Source organism: Macaca nemestrina, chromosome 8, assembly GCF_043159975.1.
Source record: "Macaca nemestrina isolate mMacNem1 chromosome 8, mMacNem.hap1, whole genome shotgun sequence".
Lineage (NCBI taxonomy): Eukaryota > Metazoa > Chordata > Mammalia > Primates > Cercopithecidae > Macaca > Macaca nemestrina.
The window spans coordinates 21,307,175-21,332,590 of NC_092132.1; the positions used below are offsets into that span (position 1 = coordinate 21,307,175).

At 41.9% G+C, this 25,416-nt stretch overlaps 1 protein-coding gene and 1 long non-coding RNA gene across 4 annotated transcripts in view; one reads left to right on the forward strand and one right to left on the reverse strand.

The window, feature by feature from the left end:
* The window catches only part of LOC139355756 (uncharacterized), a 35,346-nt gene extending 28,482 nt beyond the window's left edge, over positions 1 to 6,864 (forward strand). The window contains exon 3 of the long non-coding RNA XR_011606768.1: positions 6,782 to 6,864. This is a non-coding gene — a long non-coding RNA (uncharacterized lncRNA). The remainder of the gene's footprint in view (positions 1 to 6,781) is intronic.
* LOC105468484 (fer-1 like family member 6) overlaps positions 1 to 25,416 on the reverse strand; it is a 214,810-nt gene that overhangs the window by 109,601 nt on the left and 79,793 nt on the right. For all 3 annotated transcript variants that reach the window (XM_071067847.1, XM_011718682.2, XM_071067849.1), the window contains 2 exons: positions 7,642 to 7,813; positions 1,315 to 1,435 (listed from right to left, as the gene is read on the reverse strand). In XM_071067847.1, coding sequence (XP_070923948.1) covers positions 1,315 to 1,435; positions 7,642 to 7,813 — 293 coding nt within the window. The remainder of the gene's footprint in view (positions 1 to 1,314; positions 1,436 to 7,641; positions 7,814 to 25,416) is intronic.

The window sequence follows — 25,416 nt, forward strand, 5'->3', positions numbered from 1 at the left end:
TCCCTCCTGGGGCTGAGGTGGGAAAACCTAGCATTGATTGGATATTGATTGGCACTGTTTACAGTATAAAATACTTTCAAACATTCAATTCCATGAATAATTATTTAGCCCCTATCAGGTGCCAGGCATTATGCTAAATGCCATAGAAACAGTGGCAAATAGTTATTGAACAAAGAAACACACAAATATATTGTAAAGTATAAGTGGTCCAAAGGAAAAGAACAGGGCGTTGGCCAGGCACGATGGCTCATGCCTAACACCCCAGCAATTTGGGAGGCCAAGGCAGGAGGATTGCTTAAGCCCAGGAATTCCAGACCAGCCTGGGTAACATAGTGAGATCCTGTCTCAAAAAAAAAAAAAAAAAAAAAAATCAGGCATGGTTGCATGCGTGCACCTGTAGTTCCAAATACTTGGGATGCTGAGGTGGGAGGATTGCCTAGGAGTTCCAGGCCATCCTGGGCAACACAGTGAGACTCCATCTCTACAAAATATTTAAAAAATTAGCCAGGGGTGGTAGGACATCCCTGTGGTCCCAGCTACATGGGAGACTGAGGCAGGAGGATTACTTGAGCCCAGAAGGGCAAGGCTGCAGTGAGCTGTGATTATGCCACTGCATTCCAGCCTGAGTGACAAAGCAAGACTGCCTTCTCAAAAACAAAACAAAACAAAACAAAACAGGGTTTTATGTAAGAAGATAAGGGGGTAGAAGGTGTCACACTCTTCCCTGAGGAAGTCTGAAACTAAACGCTGGAATTTGGCTGGGTTACAAGAAGACTAGAGAGGGGAAAAGTAACAGAGGAAAAGGCATGGTGGTGGCTGGGAGGCTTAAAGGAATTTGGCTTTTTCAACATATTCAAAGGAGACCAGTGTGGTTGGAACAAAGTAAGGGAGGAAGAACATAGGAAAGACGGGGCTGTAGAGGCAGGCAGGGTCTGATGTTGTAGGTAGTTGTCCACCGTGCCAGGGACTTAGGAATTTTTATTAGTTGAAGCCAGGATCTATCAATTTTGTGAGAAAGTTGTCAATTCCTGCCCTTCGGAGATTAGAAAAACAGCCCATATCTAGATCCTATAACAGCCAGAAGCAAGGCAGGGATTTGAACTTAGGTAGTTTGATTCAAGTCCAGGGATTTTACAAAATGTTATCTCATTCCCCTAGATACGCATGGTAGGATCCACATGCCCTCCAAATGCACCATCCCCCATTTGTTTGTATTTAAACTGAGGTTAACATCCTCTACTAGGTGGATTTTAAAAATCCCTTCCCCAACCAGCTTCCCAATCCTCTAATCCATCACCTGTCAGAGTCACCTACCAGGAAGTCTGCCATTTTCTCCAGCATGTTAGACCAGTGCAGCCTGAAGGTCTGGTCTCCCCAAGAGCTGACGAAGTAGACACAGGGCTTCTTAGCCTCAAATGGCAAATAGTTGTAATTCCTGTGAAAACAATTAGGTCTGGAAGTTAGCTGGTAATCAGTGTTTTCCAGGCAACCCCAGTCACACGTTAATGTTTTGTATGTTCTGGGCAGGACTCGGGAGGCATGGTAACAAAACTATCAAACTTTTAACACCATCCTTAGTCTATAATTGGGGACCTGTGAGCAATGAACAATGAACAGTTAGATGGCTACAATGGAGAGGTATTAACAGCCACCATCAGAACTGGAAGCAAGCTTAGAAACGAACACTAGAGGACAGGATTTTTTCAGGCAGGCCTTTTTCAAGAAGGATGGCTTTATTTTTATTTAATTAAGTAATTAATTTTTAAAAGGCAAGTTCTTGCTCCATCACCCAGGCTGGAGTGCAGGAGGAGGATGATTTTAAATGAGAGGGAAAATGGGAAGAAAAGTAACTTTTCCTTTCTGGTCACTATGTGCCAGGCATGTGTGAAAGTCAAGGTAACAGATGTATTCCACAGTGGTTGTACTAGTTTCATTCCCAACAGCAGTGTGGAAGTGTTCCCTTTTCACCACATTCATGCCAACATCTATTGTTTTTTTATTTTTTAGTAATGGCCATTCTTGCAGGAGTAAGGTAGTTTTGCGCATTTTGAGTATTTTTGCATTTTGTGCGTTTTGAGCATCGTGGTTTTGATTTGCATTTGTGCATTTTGAGTGTTTGTGCATTTTGAGCATTGTGGTTTTGATTTGCACTTCCCTGATTATTAGTGATGCTGAGCATCTTTTCATATGTCTGTTGGCCATTTGCGTATCTTCCTCTGAGAACTGTCTATTCATGTCCTTAGCCCACTTTTTGATGAGACTGTTTTCTTCTTGATAATTTGAGTTCCTTGTAGATTCTAGATATTTGTCCTTTGTCACATGTATAGATTGTGAAGATTTTCTCCCACTCTGTGGGTTGTCTGTTTACTCTGCTGCCTGTACCTTTTGCTGTGCAAAAGCTCCTTAGTTTAATTAAATCCCACCTATTTATCTTTGTTTTTGTTGCATTTTTTGGGGGGGTTCTTGGTCATAATATCTTTGCCTAAGTCAATGTCTAGAAGGGTTTTTCTGATGTTATCTTGTAGAATTTTTATAGTTTCAGGTCTTAAAGAACTAAAAGCAGAACTATCATTTGATTCAGCAATTCCACTACTGGGTATCTACCCAGAGGAAAATAAGTTATTATACAAAAAAGATACGTACATGCATGTTTATAGCAGCACAATTCACAACTGCAAAAATGTGGAACCAGCCCAACTGTCCATTAATCAACAAGTGGATAAAGAAACTGTGGTGTGTGTGCATATATATGACGGAATACTACTCAGCCATAAAAAGGAATGAATTAATGGCATTTGCAGCAATCTGAATGTGATTGGAGACTATTATTCTAAGTGAAGTAACTCAGGAATGGAAAACCAAACATTGTATGCTCTCACTCATAAGTGGGAGCTAAGCTATGAGCTATGAGGATGCAAAGGCATTAGAAGGATACAATGGACTTTGGGGACTTGGAGGGGAAAGGGTGGGAGGAGAGTGAGGGATAAAAGACTACAAATTGGGTTCAGCGTATACTGCTTGGGTGATGGGCAGACCAAAATCTCACAAATCACCACTAAAGAATGTACTCATGTAACCAAATACCACCTGTTCCCCCAAAACCTATGGGAAAAAACAATTTTTTAAAAAAGAAAACAGATATAAATGCATTATATAAGCTGAAATTGCTAGAGAAATGTAAAAAGATAATCATACTATCAATGAGGGTAAAGGCTTTTGTCCCAAACTAAACTTCAGCATTTCATGGCTTGCCCATCTAACCACCTTTCCTTCCATCCTTCTTTTCTTCCACCCATCCGTCTGATATTTTGTGTTGTCAGGAACTAATGCCAATAATGTAGGTTACTTGCTTGGCTAAAAGGGACAAGAGGGATAGCAAAGTAGCTAAAAGGGGAAGCCGTGGAGCCAGAAGGAATATTTGAAGACGGCAGTTGAAAATGTGAGCATGCCGATGAGAGGCAGTTAACAGAGTGAGAGAGATGACAGAAAAGCAGCAGCTAATTTATATGTTTTAATCTCAAGAAGGAAGGGGATGGGTGTGGAGGTAGCTAAGTGGGTAGAAATATGGCAAAAAGTTGAAGAAACTCCCTGCCTAATGACAGCTATTTTTTTGACCAGGTTTTCCCCCAAACCCAGTGTAATTTTTTCTCAAATACCTGGGACTGTGTGAAGAGAACTGTGGAAAGCTAAAGTCCATGGGATGGGTGTGACAGGATGACACATGGAACAAGAAGCCTCTATAAAGTGGTAGGGGGGGAGAGAGATAGAGCGAGCGAGAGCGAGAGCGAGAGCGAGAGAGAGACCTTTGTTTCCATTCCAAAAAACTAAAGAGAACCTCAGCCTGAAAGAATGGATGATTGTTCTTTTTAGCTCTTCCACACAAATTTCCTCTGAAGGAGACAGTAAAATTAGTGAAGGTGTCCCATGGTCTGTTCTGCAGAAAACAGACTGGCAGGTGTTTACTCAGAAGAGAAGCCATGTAAGTTTTTGGAAGAAACTGGGTTTGTTATTACAGCAGGAGAACAAAAACAAGTTTAGAAACCAAACTGCTCTATTTTATCCCTTTAAAAATCATTGCACTAAGAATCCTGCAGATAAATAAATTCCCACCCCAAATTTTACTTTATCTCAAGGTTTCTTTGGTTTGGGTCATTTTGTGCTAATGATGTTCAACAAGGCCTTTGTCTCTTTGGTTCTCAGGACCTTCTAGTCTTAGTATGTTTACATGGACAAGGATGCTGTGGCTTCTTAGGCAAACTGCAGGGCAGCTGGAGGGCAGCAGATGGGAAGGTGCTGTGCTGCTTGTGGAAAGAGGAGACTGTCAGTCTAAATGGCTGTGCTGATACAGGACCAGCCTTGTGACTTTGGGTCATCACATGATGACCTGCCATTGGATATCTTATTCTCCAGTCCCATTCCGGAGCTCCAGCCTAGTAAATTAGATGCATGTGAATGCATGTGCTTTGTAAAACTGGAAAGCCCAGAACAAATCCAAGGTGACATTTTAATGGGGGCAGCAAATAAATTGTGTGTGTTCAAATATATGTGCACATGCATGCATATATGTGTATATATGTATAGGGGTCTTTTATAGACATAGACTTTTCCAACTCAGCTGCTGCCTCCCTGGCTTGTCACTATATAGACAGAGCCTCAGTATGGTGACTGAAGAGTGTATAGAAAGCCCAACTGTACCAAAAAAATACCAGCATGACTTATTTTGGTTTCCTTAAGTCAGCAGGACAGCACTAATATGAGGTGCATCCAAGGATGCTTTGAAACCTCTCATCTCCTCCTAAATCCTTCCCTTGCCATCCTCCCCTGAAATCCCCACCAATAGTCATCAATGGCTAATCCATCAAGGTAGAGAATGTCTTCACTGCCTGGCCTCAGTGCAAAGATGCAGAGTACCTCTGAGTAGTCTCAGAACAGTCCCCCAGAACTGCAGAGTCAGCTGTTCACTCACTGATGGTCTCAGTTTTGAGAATAAAGTTAAAAGACAGAGGAATTTGGGGTTGTCTCTGGTGTTGTAAAGAATGACAGATAAACAGGTATGGCATTCAGGGACCCAAAAAAATACCCCAAAGAAGGTGATTCATGGAAGGCCCATGGAAGCACAAGGTTTAGAAAATTCAGGGAATGCTCAAAAACAAGAGGACAAACAGCTAAGACTATTTCAATGGACTCCATTCTGCTTTGTCCTAAATGCTTTCCCTCAATCCCTTAAGCACATTCTCATCCTTTAGGATGTTACTCTTTCTGTGCCTTTTCCCAACTCCTTACCTCCTCCTCAGTGGGATTACTCACCTGACTCTGTTCCCATAGTACTCTGTACCCAATCCAGTTATAGTAATTCCTTAACTTATTCAAAAACACTTATGAGCACAGAGATGAACAGATATGCGTGTGAAGAAGGCACAGTCCCTGGCCTCAACATGCTCCCAGTTTAACAGAGGAGAGAGACAGATAAAAACGTCTTCAATCAGTGCTTGGGGACATAAGGACAGAAATCCAAATCAGACTGGGGATTCAGGGAAGGGAACCGGGCTTTGTCTCGAACCTAGCAGTTCTGAGGAGGGGGATTATTGCCAGGCATAAGGAAGAGTGCGTTCAAAGGTCCAGAAGCAGTACACAGCAGGACATATTGGGAAACTGCCAGGGGCACCGCAGTTTGGAATGGAAGAGTTTGTAGAGTGGCCAAAAATGAAGGTGGAGAAGTAGACTGGGATCAAATCCATAAGCTATGGCCTCTGGAATTAATCCTGAAAGCCACAGGTCATCAATGAGTGAGGCGAATCAGGGGAGTAAATGGTTCTCACAGTTTAGCGAAGGTCTTGAATAAGATCCAAGTCAGGTAGGAGGTGTTGTTGCTGTTGTTTTCTAGTAATTCAGGCTGAAGGTGCCAATGGCCAGAATTTTTAAATGGCAATAGATTTGAGAAATACTTAAGAACTGTATTGACTGACTTCATCACTGAGCAGATGCAGGTAGGAAGGACAAGAGATCGGTTGACCTTTTCTTTTTTTTTTTTTTTTTTTTTTTTGGAGTCTTCCACTGTCACCCAGGCTGGAGTGCAGTGGCACGATCTCCACTCACTGCAACCTCCGCCTCCCGAGTTCAAGCGATTCTCCTGCCTCAGCCTCCTGAGTAGCTGGGATTACAGGTAACTGCCACCACACCCTGCTAATTTTTTGTATTTTTAGTAGAGACGGGGTTTCACTATGTTGGCCAGGCTGGTCTTGAACTCCTGACCTCACAATCCACCCACCTCGGCGTGAGCCACCTCACCCAACCAACAGTTGACAGTTTTCTTGCCTGTGGCTTGGAGGACTCAGAAGGGTGAGCTCGGTCTATGAGACAGGAAAATAGGGAAAGAAGAAAAGCTGTCTGTGAAGACAATGGGCCTGGTGAGTAATCTGGGACATCCAAGCGGAAGTGCTTAGATCTGCTGCTCAGGAAAGAGGGCTGTCTAGGAAGACAGATTTGGGAGTCCCTGTTATCCTGAGAGTGGTCATGGTTCAGTCCCCAGAGAGTGTCCAGATTGAAAAGAGCAGAGGGACTGAGGAGCATAGAGATGTAGCCTTGTCGGGGCCATGCAACATCTTCATTCTCTTCGCATGCAAAATGTGGGAAGAAACATGCTATTATGAGAATCCAGTAAGATCATACATATTTCAAGATCTGGCAATAAAAGACTCTTACTACACTATCCCTTCTCATTTGATCGGTGCTTGACACCACTTTCTTTTAAAAAATTCTATAATTTTACTTCTATTTGCAGGTTGAAAATTTGCATGGATTAAAGGAGATCAGTGAGAGTACGTGTAAGTGCCCCCAGCTGTTTTCGGAAATTATCTTTTCTGGTGCCTGACAATTGCTTTTTTTTTGAGTCTTTCAGTTTGCAAATGACTGTGTCAAAAATAAGATAAGAAATGATGTATTCAATAATCCCATCAAATTGAATTTACATAATAGCACAGAACTCAGATGAATATAATAAGAGGGTTTGGATTGAAATTGTAAGTTCTGACCTTCCTACCTTATTTTGCTTCAGTTACAGAATAAAGGGTGCTTTAGATATGATCATCATCATCATCATTGCTCTGCCCTTAAATGAATTACCTAGGTGTGTTATCTGGAGGGTCGTCATGTTGCTAAAGATTCAGTTGAGTGGTACTTACCCTCTTGCTCCAATTTGCACCTTGTTCTCATAGCTGAGATTAAAAAATTATGTTTCTGGCCGGGCATGGTGGCTTATGCCTGTAATCCCAGCACTTCGAGAGGCCGAGGCGGGGGGATCATGAGATCAGGAGATCAAGACCATCCTGGTCAACATGGTGAAAACCCATCTCTACTAAAAACACAAAAATTAGCCAGGCATGGTGGTGTGTGCCTATAGTCCCAGCTATTCAGGAGGCTGAGGCAGGAGAATCACTTGGACCCGGGAGGCAAAGGTTGCAGTGAGCTGAGATGCGCCACTGCACTCCAGTCTGGTGACTAAGCAAGACTCCGTCTCAAAAAAAAAAAAAAAAAAAAAAAAAAAATTCTGATTTTAGTGAAGAACTGAAGAAAACAGTCCTAGAAATTGGACAAAATCCCATACCAAAATCCTTGGCTGTTCACCCAGGCTATGTCTCCTACCTGTTCCCTTCCGTCACCAGTGGCTTCTCTGGGTGAGTGGTGGAGGCCATAGGAATGGGAACATCATGGGCCACATCCTCTTGTCCTTCGTGAAGCAGTGGAAGGAGGTCTTCTTCAGCTGACTTCTTACTCCCTTGATGGGACCCTCCATCAATCAGGTTTCCAAAATTACCTGCAGAGGCAGTAGCAAGAGGAAAGGGGTCAGGTGTTGGTAACCAGAATCAGTCTGCTTGGCATAAAGGATCCAAGCTCATGTTCTCCCACAGCAATAAGGTAAACTGTCATTAGGAAGGTAGAAAGAGCAATGATCAGACCAACAAGACTGACAATGACGATGAGCTATCAGTTCTATCCATCTTATTTTCTCTTTTGTAATAACTACACAAATGACAGATTAGAAAATACGATCAACTAAAAAGAGTCGCTAGAAATCACAAAACTGTTATAACCATTTAAACATTAGAGTGTATAACCTTGCAAAACTTTTAATAGAGATGTTGGTAAAGAATCATAGATATGTCATTTTGTAACTTGCCTTTTTCACTAAACAAAATATCATGAACACCTTTCCAAACCTGCTTCTTCTCTAAGAGAAGACTTCTTGTCTAAATCCCCAAAGACAAAATTATGTTTGAGAGAGAGAGAGAGAGAGAGAGAGAGAGAGAGAGAGAGAGAGAGAGAGAGAAGCAGAGTAGGGAGAGAGGGAAGGAAAACATTATTTTTTCCCCTACAAATAGGGCAGCTTTTGTGCCACAAATATCTTTGTGTAGGAATAGATATTCCCTGCAGCCATATTGGTGTCATTAATCTTTCCATTTTATAATCTAATGTCAAATGCTTTAAAAGATTTAGATGAACATTTCTCTTTTGGAAGGAGCTGCAAAATTAGCCATATTACAGAGTTGGTTGACTGTTCAAGAAAGGTTCAGGATCAAAAGTCCACAATCACGTGGACCCCTTAACTTGGGAAGCCTTCCTAACTTCTCCTTCTCTAACCCCTGCCTCTCCTCTCCAGGCAGGCCAGGTATCACTATTCTGTCTCCCTGCAGTAGTCATTGGTGGTGCCCCACCCAGATCCTCTTTACCAGGAAGGAGCCCTCAAATCCCAGATACTGAGATCACTGCTAATAGCTTACAACAGCCACTTTCCATGGAGAACTGCCTTCCACTGATGGAGTCTGCCTCTCCACGGAAGATTATAAGGCCCCCTTCTTGTGCCTGAAGCCACTCACAGCTTGGTGTGGGGATGTAAAAGCCCAGCCCACTTGCCTCAAAATGGGGCCAAGTCTGTGATGCCACTCACTTGAGAGCACCTCACAGGATCGGGCTGTGGCTGGTCTCCCTGCCCTCAGAGACCTGCCCTATGCTCCATCACCCGCTTCTCCCGAGAGCATGCCACCCAAACCTCACATGTATGAGAATCTTCCCAAGTTTCGTTTCTGGGAACCTAACCTAAACAGGTCCCTAACATCACATCATATTCCCATCATTCCTCTACCATCTTGTTTTCAGATAATTTACTTAGATGTCTTGAGAATGAAAATAGTATCTTGCTAATTTTTGGGTCTCCACTGGTCATGGAACAAACGCAGGGAGGGTCTTGATTCGTATTTAGTGAATCAGTGACCTCAATGTGTTTCTATGTCCATAAGAGTCTTTCTCCCAGTTCATTCCAATACATTCTTTTCTTCCCTTCTCCATTATTCTTACCTTAGGAATAATACTAAAATACCTGAGAGAGGCATAATAATATCCTAGAAAGAGAAGGAGACTTAGAGTTAGCAGGCCTTGTTTGAGTCCTCTTTTTAAAATTCACCAGCTATATAAGCTGAGGTGGTTATTCGACCTCTCTCGATATCCATTATGGCTGAAACCATTGAAATTGTTGTAAGTCAATCACGAAGGCAGAGCACGAGAGCAGAGAACTAGGATAATTAGATGGGGTTTTAATAGCACAACAGGGAAGAGAATTGAGACAACTGGGAAGAGTGTGGCTAAAGGGATGAACCATGTAGTCTGAGATGGACAGAGATGAAAGTGAAACAGAAGAAAGGGTTGGGTATCTTCATGAGTCAAAGGGAAGATATTATAGTAAGAGACAATGAGAAGAATGGAGGGCAGGGCCAGAGAATAGGCTACTGGAGAGAAGGCCAGAGCGGGGGACACTCCCATATGCAGCTCACTACCTCCCTGTGGAACCCAGTCAACTAAGGCAATTTACTGCCTATTGGCAAGTTCTTCCTTGGATAGACCCCAAGTCACCCCACTTTTCACATATGTCCATGTCTTCTTAGACCCATCCTAGAGCCCCACATCATAAGCCTCCTTCCTCTTCTCTGGTCCTTTGATGCTTAAAGCCAGCTTCCAGGTCTCTCTCAGTCCCCACCCAAACCTGTCTTCTCAGAGCTAACCCTCCTGGGTCCCTCTGCCCTCTCTATAAAGATACATGTTCCCAAAATGTATCTCTACTTTCTGGTCATGCAGACAGGAGATTCTTTGTGAGGTTTCCAGCTGTATGGCTTAAAAGGGCTGTATTTCATCTCTATTTTTTTTCTGCTCTGTTCAAAGAGAGCTTCCTGAATATAAATCATGACCTTCTATGATGGAATGCTCTTTCTGGGAATGGCTTTCCCAGTTGCACAATAGCCCAAGATTTGGGGAGTTACATAATAACATCTACTGTATGCATGGCACTTTGTATGCCTTAACTCCTTAAACTTTTGCAACAACTCTATGAGGAATTCATTTCACACATGAAGAAACTGAGACTCAGAGACATTAAGTGAACTCTGGGTAATGGAACCAGGATTAGGAATCCAAGTATGTCTGAATCTAAACCTACAGTCTTAATCACTTTTGTGAAGTATGAAAATAAATGCAGAGAGAAGGTGGAGCAAGATAGCCAAATAGAACCCTGAAGTGATCACCCCCCACAGGAAGACCAAATTAAACAACTATTCATACAAAATAAGCACCTTCATAAGAACCAAAAATCAGGTGAGTGATTACAGTACCTGGTTTTAACATCATATTAAGGAAAGCAGCACTGAAGAAGGTAGGAAAAACAGTCTTGAATTGCCTATAGGTGATTCATTCCTCCCCATCCCCCAGCAGTGTGGAGAGAAATTTTCTCTCCAAATGGTGTGGAGAGAAATTTTCTCTCCAAATGGTGTGGAGAGAAAATCTGAGCACTTGGGGATGAAAAAAATGCAGTGATTGTATTGGAACTCAGTGCTGCCTTGTCACAGTGGAAAGCAATACCAGGCAGAACCCAGCCATCGCCCAAGGAGGGAGCATCTAGACCAGACTTAGCCAGAAGCAAATCGTCCATCCTAAGTTCCAGCAAGCTTCGCCACTACAGGCTGAGGTGCTCTGCGGTCCTAAATAAACTTGAAAGGTAGTCTAGGCCACAAAGACTGCCATTTCTGGAAAAGTCCTGGTGCTATGCTGGGCTCAGAGACAGTAGACTTGGGGTGCACATGCCCTAGGTGAGACATAAGCTGGGGCAGCCAAGGAATTTTCACTCTTCTCCCAACACTTAGCAGCCCTGGGAGGGACTCCTTCCCTCTGCTTGAGGAAGGCAGTGAGGAGAATAAAGACAACCTTGTCTTGCAACTTGTATACCAGGTCAGCCACAGAATTAGCACCAGGCAGAGTTGTAAGATCCACATTTCAGACCCTAGCCCACAGATGACATTCTTTTTTTTTTTTTTTTTTTTGAGATAGAGTCTCACTCTGTGGTCCAGGCTAGAGTGTAGTGGCTTGATCTCAGCTGACTGTAACCTCTGCCTCCCAGGTTCAGGCAACTCTCCTGCCTCAGCCTCCCGAACAGCTGGGATTGCAGCCACGCATCACCACACCTGGCTAATTTCTGACACCCAGCTATTTTTAGTAGAGACAGGGTTTCATCATGCTGGCCAGGCTGTTCTCAAACTCCTGACCTCAAGTGATCCACCTGCCTCGGCCCCCCAAAGTCCTGGGATTGCAGGCGTGAGCCACCATGCCCGGTCCCAAGATGACATTTCTAAACACACCTTGGAACAGAAGGGAACCCACTGCCTTGAAAGGAAGAAACCAGTCCTAGCAGAATTAATCATCTACAGACTCAAGAGCCCTTGGGCCTTGGATAATCAGCAATGGTAGCCAGGCAGTACCACCACAGTCCTTGGGTGAGGCTCAGCACCATGCTAACTTCAGGTGTGACCCAACACATTCCCAGCTGTGTTAGCTATGGGGAGAAACCCCTTCAGTTTGAGGAAAGGAGAGGAAAGTATAAAGGGGACTTTGTCTCACAGCTTGGATACCAGCTTGGCCACAATGAGGTAGAATACCAAGCAGGCTCTTGAGGCTCCTGATTTCAGGCCTTCACTCTCCTAGACAGCATTTCTGGACCTGCCTTGGGCCAGAGAGGAGCCCATTGTTGCAAAGGGAGAGAACTAAGCCTGGATTCATCATAAGCAGACTAAAGAGCCCTTGGGCCTTGAGTGAACATTGGTAATCACCAGGCAGTACTAGCTGTAGGACTAGGGTGGTGGTGGTCATGGGGAGAGACTCTGCTGCTTAAGGAAAGGAGAGAGAAGAGTGGAAAGAATGTTGTCTTACAACTTGGATGCCAGCTCAGCCACAGTAGAATAGAAAACCAGGTAGATTTCTAAGGTTTTAGATTCCAAGTCCTGGCTCCCAGATGACATCTCTGGACCCACCTGGGGCCAGGGGTGAACTCATTTCCCTGAAGGAAAGGACAGGCACCTGGCTGGATTAAGCACCTGCTGATGTACAGCCCTTGGTCCTTGAGTGAACACAGGCAATAGCCAGAGAGTGGTCACCGTGGGCCTTAGGCGAGACCCAGGGATGTGCTGGCTTTGGGTCTGAGCCAGCCCAGTCCCAGTGGTGGTAGCAACAGAAGTGCTTGTGTTACCCCTCCCCCAGCTCCAGGCAACTCAGTACAGAGACAGAGAGTTTCCCTCTTTTTCAGGGAAACTAAGAGAACAAGTGTCTCTGCCTATTAATCAAGAGAATTCTTTTGGATCTTACCCAAGATCACCAGGGCAGTACCTCTACAACTCTGCAAGAGCCACGGTGTTACTAGGCTTGGAGTTTCCCCTAATTCAGATGCAACTGCAGTAACCAAAGAATTAGATCACAACTCCCAAGTCCCTTCAAATATCTAGAAAGCCCTCCTAAGAAGGATGGGTGCAAACAAGCCCAAACTACAAACACTACAATAAATACCTAACTCTTCAATGCCTGGACACCAAATAATATCCACAAGCATCAAGACCATCCAGAAAAACATGAGCTCACCAGGCAAACTAAATAAGGTACTTGTGACCAATCCCAGAGCAGCAGGGATATGTGAGCTTTCAGGGAAATCAAATAGCTGTATAGAGGAAACTCAATAAAATTCAGGAGAACACAGAGAAGCAATTCAGAATACTACCAGGCAAATTTAACAAAGAGATTGAATAATTAGAAACAATCAAGCAGAAATTCTGGAGCTAAAAAATGCAACCAACATACTGAAGAATACATCAGTCTCTCTTAACAGCAGAATTAAGCAGAAGGAAGAATTAGTAAGCTTAAAGATAGCCTATTTGAAAATACACAGAGGAAACGAAAAAAAGAATAGAAAAGAATAAAACATGACTACAAGATCTAGAAAATCATCTCTAAAGGGCAAATCTAAGAATTATTGGCCTCAAGGAGGAGGTAGAGAGACAGAATTCAGGGTAGAAAGTTTATTCAAAGGGATAATAACAACAGAGAGCTTCCCAACCCTAGAGAAAGATTTCAATATTCAAGAACAAGGCTATAGAACACCAAGCAGATTTAATCCAAAGACTACCTCAAGACATTTAATAATCAAAGTCCCAAACCTCAAGGATAAAGAACCTAAAAGCAGCAAGAGAAAAGAAACAAACAACATACAAAGAAGTTCCAATACATCTGTCAGGAGACTTCTCAGTGGAAACCTTACAGGACGGGAGAGAGTGGCATGCCATATTTAAAGTACTAAACAATAACAACAAAAACCCTTTTATCCTAGAATACTATATTTAGCAAAAATATCCTTTAAACATGGAGAAATGAAGACTTTCACAGACAAACAAAAACTGAGATTTCATCAACACTAGACCTATCCTAAAAGACATGCTAAAGGGAGTTTTTCAACTTGAAAGAAGAAGATGTTAATGAGCAATAAGAAATCATCTGAAGGTACAAAACTCACTGGTAGTAGTAAGTACACAAAGAAATACAGAATATTATAATACTGTAATTGTGGTGTCTAAATTACTTGTATCTTTAATAGAAAACTAAAAGATGAACCTATCAAAAACAAATAACTACAACAACTTTAAGACATGGACAAAATACAACAAATATTTTAAAGTGAGTGGATGAAATTAAAGTGTAGAGTTTTTATTCATTTTCTCTTTGCTGTTTTTTTTTTTTTTTTTTTTTTGCTTCTTTATACAGTGTTATCATCAATTTAAAATATGGGTTATAAGATCATATTTCAAGCCTCATGGTAACCTCAAATCAAAAAACATACAACAGATGCACAAAAAATTAAAAGAAATTAAAACATGTCAGAGAAAATTGCCTTCACTAAAAAAAAGGAAGGAAGAAAACGAAGACCATGAAACAACCAGAAAACAAATAACAAAATAGCAGGAGTAAGTCCTTATGTATCAATAATAAAATTGAATGTAAGTGGATAAACTCTCTAATCAAAAAATATACAGTGGCTGAATAAATAAAAACACAAGGTCCAATAATCTGTTGCCTACAAGAAACACACTTCACTTATACACAGAGACTGAAAAAAAAAAATGAAGAAGGATATTCCATGTAAACGGAAACAAACAAAAAACAGGAGTAGCTATAATTATATTACATAAAGCAGATTTCAAGATAAAAATTATGAAGAGACAAAGGAGTCAATTCAGCAGGAGGATATAACAATTGAAAATACACAGGTGGCAAGATGGCCGAATAGGAACAGCTCCAGGCTCCAGCTCCCAGCGCGAGTGACACAGAAGACGGGTGATTTCTGCATTTTCAACTGAGGTACCAGGTTCATCTCACTAGGGAGTACCGGACAATCAGTGCTGGTCAGCTGGGGCAGCTGACCAGTGAGAGCTGAAGCAGGGCGAGGCATCGCCTCACCTGGGAAGTGCAAGGGGGAAGGGAATCCCTTTTCCTAGCCAGGGGAAATGAGACACCCAACACCTGGAAAATCGGGTAACTCCCACCCCAATACTGCGCTTTACCAAAGGTCTCAGCAAACCGCACACCAGGAGATTATATCCCATACCTGGCCGGGAGGGTCCCACGCCCACAGAGCCTCCCTCATTGCTAGCACAGCAGTCTGAGATCTAACTGCAAGGCAGCAGCGAGGCTGAGGGAGGGGCGCCCGCCATTGCTGAGGCTTAAGTAGGTAAACAAAGCCACCAGGAAGCTTGAACTGGGTGGAGCCCACAGCAGCTCAAGGAGGCCTGCCTGTCTCTGTAGACTCCACTTCTGGGGACAGGGCACAGCTAAACAAAAAGCAGCAGAAACCTCTGCAGATGCAAACGACCCTGTCTGACAGCTTTGAAGAGAGCAGTGGATCTCCCAACATGGAGGCTGAGATCTGAGAACAGACAGACTGCCTGCTCAAGTGGGTCCCTGACCCCTGAGTAGCCTAACTGGGAGACTTCCCCCACTAGGGGCAGATCGACACCCCACACCTCACACGGTGGGGTACACCCCCGAGACGAAGCTTCCAAAGCAAGAATCAGACAGGTACACTTGCTGTTCAGCAATATTCTATCTTCTGCAGCCTCTGCTGCTGATACCCAGGCAAACAGGGTCTGGAGTGGACCTCAAGCAATCTCCAACAGACCTACAGCTGAGGGTCCTGACTGTTAGAAGGAAAACTATCAAACAGGAAGGACACCCACACCAAAACCCCATCAGTACATCACCATTATCAAAGACCAAAGGCAGATAAAACCACAAAGATGGGGAAAAAGCAGGGCAGAAAAGCTGGAAATTCAAAAAATAAGAGCGCATCTCCCCCTCCAAAGGAACGCAGCTCATCACAAGCAATGGATCAAAGCTGGACAGAGAATGACTTTGACGAGATGAGAGAAGAAGGCTTCAGTCCATCAAACTTCTCAGAGCTAAAGGAGGAATTACATACCCAGCGCAAAGAAACTAAAAATCTTGAAAAAAGAATGGAAGAATGGATAATTAGAATAATCAATGCAGAGAAGGCCACAAATGAACTGACAGAGATGAAAACCATGACACGAGAAATACGTGACAAATGCACAAGCTTCAGTAACTGACTCAATCAACTGGAAGAAAGAGTATCAGCAATTGAAGATCAAATGAAAGAAATGAAGTGAGAAGAGAAGTCTAAAGAAAACAGAGGAAAAAGAAATGAACAAAGCCTTCAAGAAGTATGTGATTATGTGAAAAGACCAAATCTACATCTGATTGGGGTGCCTGAAAGTGAGGGGGAAAATGGAACCAAGTTGGAAAACACTCTTCAGGATATCATCCAGGAGAACTTCCCCAACCTACTAAGGCAGGCCAACATTCAAATTCAGGAAAGACAGAGAATGCCACAAAGATACTCCTCGAGAAGAGCAACTCCAAGACACATAATTGTCAGATTCACCAAAGTTGAAATGAAGGAAAAACTGTTAAGGGCATCCAAAGAGAAAGGTCGGGTTACCCAGAAAGGGAAGCCCATCAGACTAACAGCAGATCTCTTGGCAGAAACTCTACAAGCCAGAAGAGTGTGGGGGCCAATATTCAACATTCTTAAAGAAAAGAATTTTCAACCCAGAATTTCATATCCAGCCAAACTAAGTTTCATAAGTGAAGGAGAAATAAAATCCTTTACAGACAAGCAAATGCTTAGAGATTGTGTCACCACCAGGCCTGCCCTACAAGAGACCCTGAAGGAAGCACTAAACATGGAAAGGAACAACAGGTACCAGCCATTGCAAAAACATGCCAAAATGTAAAGACCATCGATGTTAGGAAGAAACTGCATCAACTAACGAGCAAAATAACCAGCTAATATCGTAATGACAGGATCAAGTTCACACATAACAATATTAATCTTAAATGTAAATGGACTAAATGGTCCAATTAAAAGACACAGATGGGCAAATTGGATAAAGAGTCAAGACCCATCAGTTTGCTGTATTCAGGAGACCCATCTCACATGCTGACACACACAGGCTCAAAATAAAAGGGATGGAGGAAGATCTACCAAGAAAATGGAGAACAAAAAAAAAGCAGGGAGAAAAAAAAAATGCAATCCTAGTCTCTGATAAAACAGACTTTAAACCAACAAAGATCAAAAGAGACAAAGAAGGCCATTACATAATGGTAAAGGGATCAATTCAACAGGAAGAGCTAACTATCCTAAATATATATGCACCCAATACAGGAGCATCCAGATTCATAAAGCAAGTCCTTAGAGACTTACAAAGAGACTTAGACTCCCATACAATAATAATGGGAGACTTCAAAAACCCACTGTCAACATTAGACAGATCCATGAGACAGAAAGTTAACAAGGATATCCAGGAATTGAACTCAACTCTGCACCAAGTGGACCTAATAGACATCTATAGAACTCTCCATCCCAAATCAACAGAATATACATTCTTCTCAGCACCACATCACACTTTTTTCAAAATTGACCACATAATTGGAAGTAAAGCACTCCTCAGCAAATGTACAAGAACAGAAATTATAACAAACTGTCTCTCAGACCACAGTGCAATCAAACTAGAACTCAGGATGAAGAAACTCAATCAAAACCGCTCAACTACATGGAAACTGAACAACCTGCTCCTGAATGACTACTGGGTACATAATGAAATGAAGGCAGAAATAAAGATGTTCTTTGAAACCAATGAGAACAAAGATACAACATACCAGAATCTCTGGGACACATTTAAAGCAGTGTGTAGAGGGAAATTTATAGCACTAAACGCCCACAAGAGAAAGCTGCAAAGATCTAAAATTGACACTCTAACATCACAATTAAAAGAACTAGAGAAGCAAGAACAAACACATTCAAAAGCTAGCAGAAGGCAAGAAATAACTAAGATCAGAGCAGAACTGAAGGAGATAGAGACACAAAAAACCCTCCAAAAAAATCAATGAATCCAGGAGCTGGTTTTTTGAAAAGATCAACAAAATTGATAGACCACTAGCAAGACTAATAAAGAAAAGAGAGAAGAATCAAATAGACGCAATAAAAAATGATAAAGGGGATATCACTACCAACCCCACAGAAAAACAAACTACCATCAGAGAATACTATAAACACCTCTATGCAAATAAACTAGAAAACCTAGAAGAAATGGATAATTTCCAGGACACTTACACTCTCCCAAGACTAACGAGGAAGAAGTTGAATCCCTGAATAGACCAATAGCAGGCTCTGAAATTGAGGCAATAATTACTAGCCTACCAACCAAAAAAATCCAGGACCAGACGGATTCACAGCTGAATTCTACCAGAGGTACAAGGAGGAGCTGGTACCATTCCTTCTGAAACTATTCCAATGGATAGAAAAAGAGGGAATCCTCCCTAACTCATTTTATGAGGCCAGCACCATCCTGATACCAAAGCCTGGCAGAGACACAACAAAACAAGATAATTTTAGACCAATATCCCTGATGAACATTGATGCAAAAATCCTTGATAAAATACTGGCAAACCGAATCCAGAAGCACATCAAAAAGCTTTTCCACCATGATCAAGCAGGCTTCATTCCTGAGATGCAAGGCTGATTCAACATATGCAGATGCAGAAAAGGCCTTTGACAAAATTCAACAGCCCTTCATGCTAAAAACTCTCAATAAATTCGGTATTGATGGAACGTATCTCAAAATAATAAGAGCTATTTATGACAAACCCACGGCCAATATCATACTGAATGGGCAAAAACTGGAAGCATTCCCTTTGAAAACTGGCACAAGACAGGGATGCCCTCTCTCACCACTCCTATTCAACATAGTATTGGAAGTTCTGGCTACAGCAATCAGGCAAGGGAAAGAAATAAGGGGTATTCAGATAGGAAAAGAAGAAGTCAAATTGTCCCTGTTTGCAGATGACATGATTGTACATTTAGAAAACCTCATCATCTCAGCCCAAAATCTCCTTAAGCTGATAAGCAACTTCAGCAAAGTCTCAGGATACAAAATTAATGTGCAAAAATCACAAGCATTTTATACATCAGTAACAGACAAACAGAGAGCCATATCAGGAATGAACTTCCATTCACAATTGCTTCAAAGAGAGTAAAATACCTAGGAATCCAACTTACAAGGGATGTAAAGGACCTCTTCAAGGAGAACTACAAACCACTGCTCAGTGAAATAAAAGAGGACACAAACAAATGGAAGAACATACCATGCTCATGGATAGGAAGAATCAATATTGTGAAAATGGCCATACTGCCCAAGGTAATTTATAGATTCAATGCCATCCCCATCAAGCTACCAATGAGTTTCTTCACAGAATTGGAAAAAACTGCTTTAAAGTTCATATGGAACCAAAAAAGACCCCGCATTGCCAAGACAATCCTAAGTCAAAAGAACAAAGCTGGAGGCATCACGCTACCTGACTTCAAACTATACTACAAGGCTATAGTAACCAAAACAGCATGGTACTGGTACCGAAACAGAGATACAGACCAATGGAACAGAACAGAGCCCTCAGAAATAATACCACACATCTACAGCCATGATCTTTGACAAACCTGAGAAAAACAAGAAATGGAGAAAGGATTCCCTATTTAATAAATGGTGCTGGGAAAATTGGCTAGCCATAAGTAGAAAGCTGAAACTGGATCCTTTCCTGACTCCTTATACGAAAATTAATTCAAGATGGATTAGAGACTTAAACGTTAGACCTAATACCATAAAAACCCTAGAAGAAAACCTAGGTAATACCATTCACGACATAGGCATGGGCAAGGACTTCATGTCTAAAACACCAAAAGCAACAGCAGCAAAAGCCAAAATTGACAAATGGGATCTCATTAAACTAAAGAGCTTCTGCACAGCAAAAGAAACTACCATCAGAGTGAACAGGCAACCTACAGAATGGGAGAAAATTTGTGCAATCTACTCATCTGACAAAGGGCTAATATCCAGAACCTACAAATAACTCAAACAAATTTACAAGAAAAAAACAAACAACCCCATCAAAAAATGGGCAAAGGATATGAATAGACATTTCTCAAAAGAAGACATTCATACAGCCAACAGACACATGAAAAAATGCTCATCATCACTTGCCATCAGAGAAATGCAAATCAAAACCACAATGAGATACCATCTCACACCAGTGAGAATGGCAATCATTAAAAAGTCAGGAAACAACAGGGGCTGGAGAGGATGTGGAGAAATAGGAACACTTTTACACTGTTGGTGGGATTGTAAACTAGTTCAACCATTGTGGAAAACAGTCTGGCGATTCCTCAAGGATCTAGAACTAGAGATACCATATGACCCAGCCATTCCATTACTGGGTATATACCCAAAGGATTATAAATCATGCTGCTATAAAAACACATGCACACATATGTTTATTGTGGCACTATTCACAATAGCAAAGACTTGGAATCAACCCAAATGTCCATCAGTGACAGACTGGATTCAGAAAATGTGGCACATATACACCATGGAATACTATGCAGCCATAAAAAAGGACGAGTTTGTGTCCTTTGTAGGGACATGGATGCAGCTGGAAACCATCATTCTCAGCAAACTATCGCAAGAACAGAAAACCAAACACCTCATGTTCTCACTCATAGGTGGGAATTGAACAATGAGATCACTTGGACTCGGGAAGGGGAACATCACACACTGGGGCCTATTATGGGGAGGGGGGACGGGGGAAGGATGGCATCGGGAGTTATACCTGATGTAAGTGACGAGTTGATGGGTGCTGTCGAGTTGATGGGTGCAGCACACTAACATGGCACAAGTATACATATGTAACAAACCTGCACGTTGTGCACATGTACCCTAGAACTTAAAGTATAATAATAAAATAAATAAATAAATAAAAAGAAAAAAAAAAAAGAAAATACACAGGCCACCAATGCTGAAGCACCCAGATTTATAAAGGAATTATTATTAGAGCTAAAGGGAAAGATAGACCCCAACACAATAATAGTTGGAGACTTCAACACCCTACTTTCAGCATTGGAAAAATCATCCAGACAGAAAGTCAACAGAAAAACATTGGACTTAATCTGCACCATGGAAAAAATGGACATAATAGATATTTATAGGACAGTTCTTCTAATGGCTACAGAATACACATTCTTCTCAGCACATGGATCATTCTCAAGGACAGACCATATGTTAGGCCACAAAACAAGCCTTTAAAAATTCAAACCAATTAAAATTATATCAAGTATATTCTCTGATTACAATGGAATAAGACTGGAAATCAACAACGAGAGAAATATTGGAAATTATATGAGCACATATAAACAATATATTCCTGAATGGCCAGAGGGTCAATAAAGACATTAAGAAGGAAACTTAAAAAATTCTTGAAACAAGTAATGGATATACAACATACCAAAACCTATAAGACACAGCAAAAGCAGTACTAAAAGGAATGTTTATAGCAATAAGCACCTACATCAAAAAACTAGAAAAACATCAAATAAACAACCTAATGATGCATATTAAAGAATTGAAAAAGCAAGAGCAAACAAACTCAAAGTTCGCAGAAGGAAAGAAATACAGAGCAGAGCAGAAATAAATGAAATCGAAACAACAAAATAAAAATAATACAAAAGATCAACAAAATGAAAAATTGGCTTTTTGAAAAGATAAACAAAATTAACAATCCTGTAGCCAGACTGAAAAAAGAGAAGACCCACATAAATAAAATCAGAGATAAAAAAGGAGACGTTACAACACATACCACAAAAATTCAAAGGATCATTAGAGATTGCTATGAACAGCTATGTGCCAATACATTGGAAACCCTAGAAGAAATGGATAAATTCTTAGACATCAACAACCTGCCAAGATTGAATCATAAAGAAATGCAAAACCTGAACTGACCAGTAATAAGCAGTGTGATCCAAATCATAATAAAAAGTCTCCCCACAAAGATATGTCCGGGACTCCATGGCTTCAGTGCTGAAATTCACTAAACATTTAAAGAAGAACTAACAAGTTTTTCAAGATGGTGGACTGAAGGCATGGTTACCATGACTCTCCCACTTGGAAAGGCAAAATAGTGTATAGAGATTCACACTGTGAGCTTTCTTTTTCAAGAAACAATGCAGGAACTTAACAGGAAAACTGAAAGAAACTACAGACCCTTTGAAAGAAACAGTGGGCTGCAGCCTAAACTGTGAGGCAGGCAGAATATTTTAAGCCCCCAGACTGTGAGGAGGGGATAAATTGCCTCTGGGATACACACTCCCACCAGAGAATCTCATAATCCAGGCCATGGAGGAAGACCTTAACCCTACCAAGTGCTGGAATTATTTAGGGAGCAAAAAGAAATGTAAAAGTAGACACAGCCACAGGAATAGTTACACATACATTTCCAATCTCCAGTACAGATGGAGGGAAGCGATTACTGATCCTACCTCACAGGGGACCTTTTAGAAGCCTGCCAGCTAACTCAGGTGATGGTTGCAGGTTTACAGAAGCCCCCAACTGAAAGGTACAAAATAATCTCAAGTGGGGACAAACTCCCTCGGCCAGAACTGGGGGACAAGAGGGAAATGTGTTGCAGCCACAAGTGCTAGAGCTGGGAGCCTGAGTTTTGTGGGTGAACTGGGAGGTGTGTGGCCTGCAAGCTGTAGTTGCCGTCTCTGCCAGGGAAGGCTTATGACCTGGGGCAGTTATAAGTTCTGAGTGCAGACTGCCTGGAACTTAGCTAGCTGCTGCTGGTGGAATACCATGGGTGAAAGATCTGTCTTGCCAATGTGTGGGAGCTGGGTGGGGCTTACTGCTGCATGCTACCCCCGACTCCTTCTTTGGACTTTTCTGTACAGAAAAGGCAGCTGTGCTCTTCCTTGAAACATTGCCCCAGTGATCAGAGAACTGTTTCCCTAACTTCCCATTGGAGCTGCTGCTTGTCCTGCATGTGAAGAGCCAGAGTATGCACTTGCCAGACCCAGACCCAGACCGTACCTGTCTTTGAGCCTCCACCCACCATGGTAACATAACACAAAGGACAAAATTTGGAAGCTCTGTGGTCCCACCCATTGCCTGAGACACCAGAGTACCTCCTCTGGGCAACATAAGGCAAGCACAAATCCCACCGCCACCACTGCAGCTGATACTTTCTTGCAAGCACCACCTCCTGGCTGGAGGCCAACCGACACAGTCTATTACAGCACCTTCAGGTAGAATAAAACTTGCTTTTTATTCTTCAGGAAGGAGAAAACTTGTGCATGGCCTTAACTAACAACATTGCTGGGCACCCTGGATAAACAGGAGGTCCTAAGTCTGCCTACATGATCAGTTCATTACTACTACAACCGGAATTTGAGAAAGCCAACACATTAAGGCTATTTATAACCAGGGAATCTCACAGAGTCTACATCACTCCCCTGGCCACCCTCATTAGAACTGGTGCTGGTAGCCACTGCTAGGAGACTTGAGGACAGACCACATCACTGGATCATTTGCAGGCATTTTCACAAACAAGCCTGGATTGTGGCAACCCCACTGGGTGTCTAGACCCAGAGGAACAGCAGCATTCACAGTAGTTTGGCTCTCAGGGACTCCTACTCCGAGGCAAAGGGGCAGTGCATCATATTAAGGGAGCACCCTGTAGGGCAAAAGAATCCACACAGCAGGCCTTGAGTTCCAGAACTTTCTGCTAGTGGGAAGTTTCTTTTAACAGAGGCACAGCTGCAGCGCTGGGCTTAGCAGGGTAAGTCTGTAACTCTACCCCAAAACAGTCAGGCAGCCCTGGTGCTCATTCAGGGTCTTGGAGAAGGGAATGTCTTTTCCCCCTTGTCCACCACTGCAGGCATAGCTACAGCTTCTCTCACAGAAGCTCTGTATGGGTGTACCTATTGACAGACTTTCTGGGTGTCTGCATCCTCACAGGAGAACCGCCCTCAATGTTCAGGCTTGCACGAGGAGTAGTTTCATAATCTCTAACTACTTGGAATATCAACATTCCTGCAGATGAAAATAGGTGCCTATCTGATCTGAATAGCTGGAACACTGGTTTAGGAGTGTGACTGGGAGGTGGATTGTTTTTGTGCTTGCCTGGCATGGAAGCTGAGGTGGCTTCCACTTTTCCCCCTAATAAGTCCTCAGTTCATTACACTGAGAGCTCCCCTAGCCCCCTCTGTCAAGGTTGGGACCTCTGCCGATCATTGGGTATTGCATTTACCCACCTGTTTTAGCCAAAACCGGTTACTATTCATGGACACCTCTCCTACTGGCCTGAACCTGAACTCTTCAACCCAGTACATAAAATACTGGGGAAAAAAGTTAATTTAAAAATGCACACCACAGGGGAATGAGATAGGCTTCAAGAGACCTCTGCCATTTCAGCCCCATAGGAGACAGTGAACTTGCTTACACACCGAGCACATGGCTACTACAACCAGCCTCTGAGGAAACCGTAATACAAACTGTCTACAACCAAGGAACTCATACAGAGTATTCACCATTCAAGCCACCAGAGCTGACTTAGGCTCCAAGAAACAATAATTATTAAAGTCTAATTCTTAGAGGGTAAAAAATATTTAAAGAAACACAGTCAAATCAAAATTAAACCCAAGAATAATTAGAGGAAATAGTCTACCCAAATGAGAGGAAACCAGAAAAATAATTCTGGCAATATGACAAAAGAAGGTTCTATAGCACTCCCAAAAGATCGTACTAGCTCTCCAGCAATGGATCCAAACCAAGATGAAACTTCGAAATACTAAAGAATTCAAAAGATTGATCAAGCTACTCAAGGAGATATAAAAGAAAGGTAGAAAAACAACATAAATAAATTTTAAAAACAATTCAGAATATGAATGAAAAATATTCTAAGAAGATGGATATTTTAAAGAAAAACCAATCAACTTCTGGAAATGAAGGACGCATTAAGGGAATTACACAATACAGAGGAAAGTTTCAACAGTAGACTAGACCAAGTAGAAGAAAGAATTTCAGAGCTCAAAGACAAGGCTTTCGAATTAACCCAATCAGACAAAAACAAAAAAAGAATTGAAGGAAATGAACAAAGTCTCCAAGAAATATGGATTATGGCGAAACCTAAAAATAATTGGTGTTCCTGAGGGAGAACAGGAAGCAAAAAGTTTGAAAAACTTATTTGAAAAATAATTGAGGAAAATTTCACTGGCCTTCTTAGATATCTACATTTAGATACCCAAATATGAGAAGCTCAAATAACTCCTGGGAAATTGATTGCAAAAAGGACATCATCAAGGGATATATCAAGCAGAATATACATTCTTTTCATCAGCATGGAATATTCTCCAAGATAGACCATATGATAAGACACAAGTCTCAAACTTTTTAAAAATTGAAATCATATCAAGTATGTTCTCAGACCACAGAACAAAACTAGATATCAATTCCAAAAGGAATCTTCAAAACTACAAATACATGGAAATTAGTCTGCTCCTGAATGATTTTTGGTTTAACAATGAAATCAAGATGGAAATTCAAAAATTCTTTGAAATAAATGGTAATAGTGACACAACTTACCTAAATTTCTGGGATACAACAG